This window comes from Monomorium pharaonis, chromosome 5 (assembly GCF_013373865.1).
Source record: "Monomorium pharaonis isolate MP-MQ-018 chromosome 5, ASM1337386v2, whole genome shotgun sequence".
NCBI lineage: Eukaryota > Metazoa > Arthropoda > Insecta > Hymenoptera > Formicidae > Monomorium > Monomorium pharaonis.
The window spans coordinates 9513350-9522604 of NC_050471.1; the positions used below are offsets into that span (position 1 = coordinate 9513350).

The following is a 9255-nucleotide window of genomic DNA, read 5'->3' on the forward strand; positions in this document are numbered from 1 at the left end:
CTATTCGCTCGCGATAGAGAGAATCACAAGAGCCGTACAGCCGATTAGTTTGTTTGTCTGACACAGAAACGTCGGGAGCAATTCTGCGGATGGGGTTCGTTATCGCTTGTCAAGCAATTTGTTTAGTTTCATCTTGACGTGCGGGGAAAGCACATGGAACCGGTGAGTAATTTGAGCACAAGTAGCTCCTTTAGGGGCGTGTCGGGGATATTTCGAAAAATTTTACAGAACGAAAGGCGGGTGCAGACTGCCTGGCGCTTTCCGAAAACTCGGGTGTCAGAATTTGAGAACGGACGATCGAGAATGATCATCCTATTACAATGAGAAATTATAAACCCGACGTAACATGGCAACACATTTTTTTCTATATAAGAATCTCGAGAAGTCGCGAATCATTTTTAAGAAACTTTCTTTAAAGACAATTTATTCAACCGTTACAAGTTTGATCGCAATTCAGATAAAGTTATACAGCATTAGAAATGTACGTAAGGTAAAAGCGAAAAGACAAAAATGAATTGCAGCAAAAAATATTTTAAAAGATATTAAAGATATTAAAATTTATTTATTAGAAATAATAATACAAATTAAATTTTGATTTATTTATATAACTTTCAATTACAACGATAGCACCTGTTATAATAATCGTGACATTTGTTAACATTCTGGTCACCGCTCAGTTCCCACACATAGGCACGCACAGGAATTTTGTCGGCGAGACAACCCTCGGGAATCAGCCTACCCTAGCCGACGGCGGTTGGAACCCACTGAGTACACAAAACCTCGTTGTTGAGGTAGACAGGGACCTGCCTTACCGCAGCAGCTGAGATAATGGGAAGGAAATCAGTTCATTTCTATGTTGATCCCACCAGTTCGTTCCCCGGCGCTTAAAGGATCGTCATGATTGGCTGGCTGATCGAGAAAATCGAACCGGAACATCGGCGCGGTTCATGGAAAGACCCGATCGTGCCAGCCGATCGTAAACGATTTAAAGAAGCATTCGCGTAGAATATAAAAAAAGTACATTTGCTAATTGTACCATTACGTGATTCAAAAATTGGCGTTCATTTTTGGTTTGATTATTCGTAAAATTTTTTTCTAAATTTACGTAGTCCGCGTGGTTCAAAGTAACATTTACAAGTAAATGGCCATCCGTTCATAGGTGTAATGCAATGTTTAACCGTTACCCCTAGTCTACAATAAAAGATTTAAGCTTTAAGCCATAAGAAACTGATCAATCATAATAGTTTATTTATAAAAATACTCAATTGTAATTGGTCAATTTCTTACGACTTAAAGCTTAAATCATAATTGTAGACAAGGCCTTATTGCTATTGAGGGGCGCAAATGTGTTTCGACAAAACAGTTTCAAGAAACGTGATAGCTCGTCCTTTGCAGGGACGTGTTTGCGCGCGCTCAGAAATTCAAAGTTTCGTTTGAGATTGCCGCACGGCAAAGCTTATCTCGCAGGAATCGCGATTTGCGGGAGTCGCGGTTCAATTTCGCGTCTAAACGCCCATAAGTTTGCGGCGAGGAGAGACTTTTGCGGGCACATTCCCCGGGGAGGCTAGAGGCTAGCCGAGCAATTTGTCAACACCATTAGTCCGGGGAGGAGGGACGGGGGGGGGTTGCACTAAGGGGTGGATTTCGACGCATCTGCTAGCTCGATCGCAAGGCCGCGCGATAATAAAGGGGTAGTTAATGACTAACGGGGGCTGCGCAGATCGCAGCCTACCGTATGCCGCCCTGTTGACAAAATATTGAGCCTTCCGTCGGTCGTGCCGGGGATAACAGATTTTCAACGGCGATTCTTCTCGCCGAATTTTCGCTCGCAATCTCGATCCGATCGCCCGATCGGGCGCCGCTATTTCCGCATCATCATTTTCATTAGAGGGCGATGTTGCTTTTATCGCGGTCGACGCTGGCATTAATTTCCATCGACGTGCCGATATTAATAGAGCTCGCGTAATCCCGCCACGATATTAATGACAATAATATGTGGGGTAGCGTTCACGATAGAAATTTTAATTCGCCCGCGACCGTTTCGAATTTATCAATGTCCTACCTGTTGACCGGTCAAGCGCGACGGCAAATAATGCGAAAGTGAGCCAGTTCGAGTAATGAAATGGCAGTTAAATGAAAAATCATTAAGAATGCATAATGCTTAGGAAAACCAAGCGACAATGTGAGTAATTTTTCTAAAACTCATAAAATTGAACGCAAATCTGAGTACAACGAAGTCTTACCTCCTCTACGGATACATGAGCAGAAACAAATAGATTTGCTATAATTTATTCTCGTGGAATCCATTTATATTTATACATAGACACGAATACGATTTATTGTCAGGAAAACGAACAGGGAAAATTCGATACGCTCACGAGAAAAATGAAGCCCTTCTTAGAGTATCCGCGATCCTAAATGGTGGTAGAAGCCGCTGGCGCGAGTCTAGAACTGGAACCGAAATGGGGATAGGTAGGATGCCATTGGAATAAGATCGGGTTTAGCCGCAGTGTCGGGTTCGAGCCCCGGATAAGTCTACCTTATCCCGATAAGCCGGTGAGTTAATGAATCACAAAACAGGTGGTGGCGCTGCCACGGGAGAGGATCGTCTTCGTCGTCTTCGACGATCGCCGTACGTGCGACTGAATTCGCCCGAATGACACTACATTACAATGAATGACTAGCGTTATGAAACTCGACTTCGACTCTGTCCGTTTCGATGAACGTTTGCGACTGAGGTTTCGCAGTATGAAGATGTTTTCACTTCTATGTAATTTGTTTGTATTTATTTGGATCTTAAGTTGAATATTTAAAAAATTTATAAAAGAGGAGCGGATAAAAAATGGTACTTGAGAAGAAATCTGAAATAAATATATTCAATGAAAATATTTATATTGGCCCATGAAGAGTAGCAAATTTAATAAAGAATAACTGTATAACAATAACTGAATTAGAACCGGTGAAAATGTCAAGCGTAAAGATAGTGTCATTGAGTTTAATAAGGAATTTTCAAGTCATTTATTTCTAATAAAAATAGGTGGGCATCATGCACTTTCAAGTTTTTAAATTTTCGGTGACGGCGTATTACCGCTCCACCATCCAATGGGCCTGAAGTTTATTTTATCTTTGCTGCTCGTATCGCGGATATGATGGAATAACACAACGAGAGCGGTGCTTGCTTATCAAACCTATTCGTACTAAAATTTTATCTGTACTCGTCTGGCACTTGACAAGAATCAACGTCGTTTCATCAAACAAGTCTCTTCTGATATTACGATTGAAAAGAAAAAAAAGTGCTTCAAACGAGTTCGTCTCTACGCACTAATAATATTTGTAGTGAGACTAAGACACTCAGCTAAGATTATATGTGTTTCTATTTTAGTGCTATGAATCTTTCCTAAGAAAAGTATCAAGTTCTCCTAAGAGAAGTATAAATTAATTTTTAAATAAAAATGAACGAAATTATATTGTCAGAATACATTTTAGTTGCTTTCATCTTGAATCCCAATTTTGGGGACTCAATTTTGCGAAATTCTTTTACAAAATGGAGTCTTCTTGTTTCAGAACAAGAGATCTCAGAATGCTGCGTTTTTTATTCTATTTTGTGTGATTCTTTACTTATGAAAAATACAGGAATATCTCATCACGTTCATCTATTAGTGAGATGACAATTTTATTAGTGTACAATTACGAATCGAATGCTCGGTTTCATGAGCGTAAAATATTAAGGAATAATTGCCACATTCTAGCGGCAAATGTTGTTTGTTGTAGCTACATTTTAATAAATTGTACTTCGACAGCAATGATATAGTTATCTCTATATTAAAGACATATATTAGCTGCCACTATTTTTAGCTTGGGTCCTTTCTCTGCGTGTAAACAACTCGCGGAAATCCGTTTATTAATTTTACTTTTTAATTTGCTGAATGGTTATATACTTATTTATCAAACGAGTATCACACAACATTGTTTGAGAGATTTGTTTGTGTGTATGATAATATGACAGATTATGATTGGTTAGCAGTCGATTACAATGGAAATAACATTTATTTAGTTTCAATGTTTCCTCCTGCAAAAGTGGGAGCGTTTCGCAGGAGCACGCATTCTGATTTACAGATCGTTCGATAAGAGCGTAACGGGGGAAATGTAATATATTAAATTTTGTCTTCTTATCGAGGTTTATCGGCAACGAGGTGATTGAATATTTCAGATCGTGCGTCATGTAGATTCGTCGCGTTGAATCACGTCGAGCGTCCCGTTTTTCTCGCCGAATTACTCCGTCAATTCTGACGCTTAATTGTTTGCTAAAGTGTTTGTTTGTGACGGCGAATAAAGAGACTCCCTACTTTTGCACAACGTCACACTTATCAATCTTATTTTGCAAATGATACGAGGTTTTCGGCGAAGATGTGTACGATAATGTAGCTCTCACGCGGCACAGAATCAGGAAAAACGTCGGCTACTTATCGCATGAATAAATGAGAATCGATAGCATCATCAACAATAAAATTAAGCGCTACGACAAGTCGACTACAAGTGATTACATCGCGATAATGTGCGACGCGGCGGCAGTGGATAATTACCGAACTCATATTTGCGAAGCCACTTTACCGCGACGTTATCGTACCTAATCTTTTCATGTCTTTTCATTAATCTTATAGAATGCAATTCGATTTATTGCATTTCGTGCATCTTATAGGGCGATATTTCGATTAGTTACATTGAACCTTAAATATTGAATCTTAAAATAATATTTATGCAGAACGAAAAACTGACGAGACGAGCGGATAGTGTACCGGATAGCGCCTGAAGGTCCCAGATTCGATTCCGGCCAAAATCAAATTGTTATACGCTCGTTTTTCCTTTCGATGGAATGGTAGACCATCAAGAATATTCTATGCTCACAGATCTCTCTATCTTAGCCGTCGGAGCCGGTGTTACTATACTATAGATCCCGTATGTGTATATACAGTCTATCTATCTCGTGTACATCATAGATATACGTAAGAAAAAAAACCAGACTTTAAGCCTATTACACACAGAGGAAAAAGAAGAAGAAAAATTAACGTAATTAGGGTTGCAAAAATAGATGAAAAGCAATTTTGGAAACAATTATTCAATCATGATTTAAATAAACTAATGGTACTTTCTAACTTCAAAAATTATACTAATTATTTTTATTTTTGAGCACTTTTGTGCATAGGTGTATCAAAATAGATTTGTCACTTTACGAGAGAGTAACATTAACATCATTATTTTTGTACAAGCTTACAAAGCTTACTTGATTCTGTAATATTATTTACTTGTAAATTACTTGTAAATTTTGCTTAACAACGATGAAACCTTTAAGAATGAAAAAATTATGCAATAATATCTGTAGCAATAAAAACATAAATTAGCTTTTTCTCGTAAAAATCCGAGATGCACGTGTTTGTCGATGAAACTAGATGAAACATGAACGATACATGGTAAATAAATTTGGGATAATGATCACTTTAAACTCGTCACAATTAAGGTCCAATGGTCGCGAGTGCCGAGAGTCTTTAGTATTGTGAACGACTCACCACGTTTAAGTTTCTCCAGCGGCTCGTGGTGCAGCTGGTGGCTGGAGTTGTGCAGCATCGAGGTGTCGTGGTGCGAATTACCGTGGAGATCGTGATGGTGCATCGCGCCCTGAAGGTGGTCGCCGTGTAGGCTGGTCATCGCGGCGGACGTGTGCTGATGATGCTGCACCGAGAGGCTGCTCGTCGGCCCGATCACGAGGTCCTGCAGACACAAATCCGCATTGCCGCCGCCGCCGCCGCCTCCGCCGCCACCGCCGCCGCCCGCGGAGAGTTCGAGGCTCCCCCCGGCCCCGCCGCCCCGCTCCATACTGTAGAAGGTTAACGTCGTGTTGACTGTTCCTTACGACTCGGTGACACGATCAACCTGGCCCGCGAGAGGCCGCGAATCAGCGCGATCACGTTGGTCTGCCCGCCGCTTCCCTTCTAAGGACACATTCAAGCGTCCTCCTCGTTTCGCAGGTTGGACAACGTTAACAAGAATCCGCGTGACAGTTATTCAGAGGCGATTGCCAGTTGAAAACATTAAACGATTTGCCTCTTTCGTGAATACTCGTCGAGAGTTTAAATGTACCGAGTACCGTCCAAGTTTTTATCAGTCGAGAGTACGATAATGCGCGACGATTGTCGATGCAGTCGGTAGCGGGTTGATGGATTCTTTCGACATAGATTTCTAAGGAGACTATGCTGTGCTGATTTTTCCAGAGACGGTTTACAGCGCGTTTGCCGTACCGTCGGCACTCACCTGCTGATATCTCGATTCTCTTTAGCGTCGGCGATGAGATAAGCGCGTACGTGCGACATTTCGCGCTGCTGGCGTCCGAGAAAGAAGCGAACCGACGGAAATACGTGGACGGTCGCGAGTTCACGTCCGCCCGAGATAGACACCGAGAGAAGCAGCGCGGGATACTCACGTGGACGACGCGCGCGCTATAACACCGGTGGTTTGATAAATTAGATAACCGCCGTTCAATGTCGCTGTGTTACGTAAGGGAAAAAAAATCAGAGGAGAGTTATAAAATATGTCGCTTAAGTAGGTTAAACTACCAGCACTATCATCCTCATAAACACCTTCCACCTGAGGTAGACGAACTCTCATCCACCTCTCTTGTTCCTCCTCAGTGTTTTTATCTTTTGGACTCCTTCGCTTTCGCTTCTCTCTTACTTTGATAGAAGTCGAGTATATTTGCCGCGATTTTTTCCCTTCACGCTTTTATATTCTCCATGAGGTTCTTCCGTCGAAACGTTCGTAGGAGGTTGGTTCGTGAGTTTCGTAGTCACTACATTAGGATGGAAAAGACGTAATCAGGGTTCCCTGTGTGTACCTGGCACTAAGTTGACCACTACTTCACTCACTTTCTTTGACGGAGGCGTTCACCAAAAGCCAACATCCACCGGCTTCTGATGATCACCGATCAGAGTGCTACGCCGCATACAATTTGACGCATGCGATGAACGCGGTGAACTTTCCGCGACACCACAATCTGATTATTATCACCACTTTCGAATTCTCGTCCTCCACTCTAGAAATCCACCGCGTGAATGTTTACATGTGATTAACAGACGTACGCGTGGCACGAGAACGCGAGGCGAGGTCTCCTACCCGCGACCGTCGTCGGACGCCGCGGCCGCGGGCAACGACGTCGACGTCGTCGCCGCCACCGTCGTCGCCGCCGCCGTCGTCGTCGTCGTCGTTGGCACGAGCGTGTCGATGATGATGACCGCGCAGCACTACTCGTCACTACTTGCACCTCTGCCCTTAACGTGCTGCGTCAGAGAGGAGAAGCGCGGAGCGGGACACGGAAAATATAAGAAGGCGGCGGCGGTATACGGCCACTGATCGCACAGCGGTGTATCCTGATTTTCCCGCCGGTAGATGAAGCGCGTCGTAGTGGCTAGCGCCGCGTAAGTCGGTTGGTAGGTGGGTCCGCCAGGCTTAGCCGGTTGAGCCTTTCGGACTGCCTGCCGGCTTAAGTCTCTAAGTCGGTAAGCCGAGCGGATCTAGTGGTCTTGGCTGGTGCACTGGCTGCCTGCTAGCTTGCCTTGCCTGCCTGCCTGGTTGCCTGGTTGCTTGCCTGCCTGCCTGCCTGCCTGCCTGCCTGCCTGCCTGCGTGCCTGCCTGCCTGCCTACCTTCCTTGCTTGTCGGGCGGCCTGCCTGACTGTCTGACTGCGCCTCTCCCTCCGGCTCGCTCGCTCTTACTCCCCTCCATCCGTTCCTTCTCTCTTCGCCTCCGCACCCGGAGCAGACCTCCCCACCTACCACATCTCGCTCGCTCCCCTTGGCACGATCTCTCACGCCTGTGCTCGCATTGCTGCCTGCTCCTTTCCTCCCTCGCCCCAGCTCTCGATCGCGACTCTCTCTCTTTCTCTCTCGGTACTATTCGCTCGCGATTCGTATCCTCCCGCTTCAGTCGCGTGCATCCTTGTCCACGTAACGGAGCTTCCCGCTACCTCGCGATCTCTTGCACACCGTCATCTTGTCCCTCCTCCGCACTCCTTCCAGCCAACCCCTCCAGATGTCTTTCTGTCGCACACACAGCATCCCTTCTTTCAGAATCGCATGGCGCTCCTTTCCCACCGCATCTCGTTGCCCGCGCGATCTCTAGCGCCGAATTTCGCTCTCGTATATCGTAGTCTAGTCTGCGACTATAGCAATCTGGACTTTAGACGGCTAGTCCGTCATTGTTCTCTCTTCATCTGTTCTTCATCTTCAGCCACCTCGCTATATATTGTAACGATATTATCGTTATAATAGAATTTTCTACGATCTTTCTCTTTTCGTTTCATCAGTCGTTCGAGGCGGTCGCACCGGTTAACATGTTCAGTGTCACCGACGCGCATCTCTTCCGGTCTATCCCTACCTTCGGATTTTAACCCCACCTTTGGCCCGGAGTTGCCCCTCCTACGGTAACGACGGTGGTCGGCGTGCTTGCCCCTTTGAGCGAACGCACACGCACACGTGGTGTGTTTCCTCTTTTCTCTTAAACTACCGGCAATCTTGTGGATCTTGCTGTACTACGACGATTATCATTTGTTGTTTCTCCCGGTCGACCTCGTAGCGCCTTGACCACGCGAGATCGCGATCCTGCCACCGGCGGAAAGTAGTAGTCTCGGCGATTACCCTTCGCCTTCATAAGAAATACATTGCTATATCACTGGTTTGTTTACTTGAAAACTCACGTGTAAATAAAACGGTGGAAAGGAGCAGTCCGGGTATCTCTTTTACACGAAGTCAGCTTCTCTCTCTCTCTCTCTCTCTCTCTCTCTCTCTTTTTCTCTTTCACACACACACACATGCGTGATTGATAGAAGCAAATAAAGTAGAGAAATAAACTCAGGAAATTTTATTTACAATTTGGTTTACAAATTTTATTTTTTAATAATTATCCATAATTTAAAACATTGAAATTTGTTGATAATCTATTCGAATAATACTCGGTGTTTTATTTCTTAATTTTTTTTATTAATGATGTATTCGTAACTCTGTTAAGATATAATCTGCACTATCTATTTAATAACTTCGTGAATGTGTGTCTTGCAAAACTGAAAATAAAGTTTGAGGCTCTATTTAAAATCGGGATCGCTAGTATTCAGTTATCGCTCGGCTTATCAGTCGGAGCAAATATCGGCCTGCAGTGACGTCCGGAGTCGTGTATATTGGACGTATTATTCGATTTCGGGAGGTGTTCTCGA

The 9255-nt window shown here is 44.0% G+C and overlaps 1 protein-coding gene across 3 annotated transcripts in view; it reads right to left on the reverse strand.

Moving 5' to 3' along the window:
* LOC105829584 (pituitary homeobox x) overlaps window positions 1–8003 on the reverse strand; it is a 31365-nt gene extending 23362 nt beyond the window's left edge. Inside the window, exon 1 of one of the 3 annotated variants that reach the window (XM_036286924.1) lies at window positions 5565–8003. In XM_036286924.1, coding sequence (XP_036142817.1) covers window positions 5565–5871 — 307 coding nt within the window. In that variant the 5' untranslated portion in view covers window positions 5872–8003. The remainder of the gene's footprint in view (window positions 1–5564) is intronic. The other 2 variants (XM_012668566.3, XM_036286923.1) reach the window with 2 other exon arrangements.
* Window positions 8004–9255: the final 1252 nt, after the last annotated feature.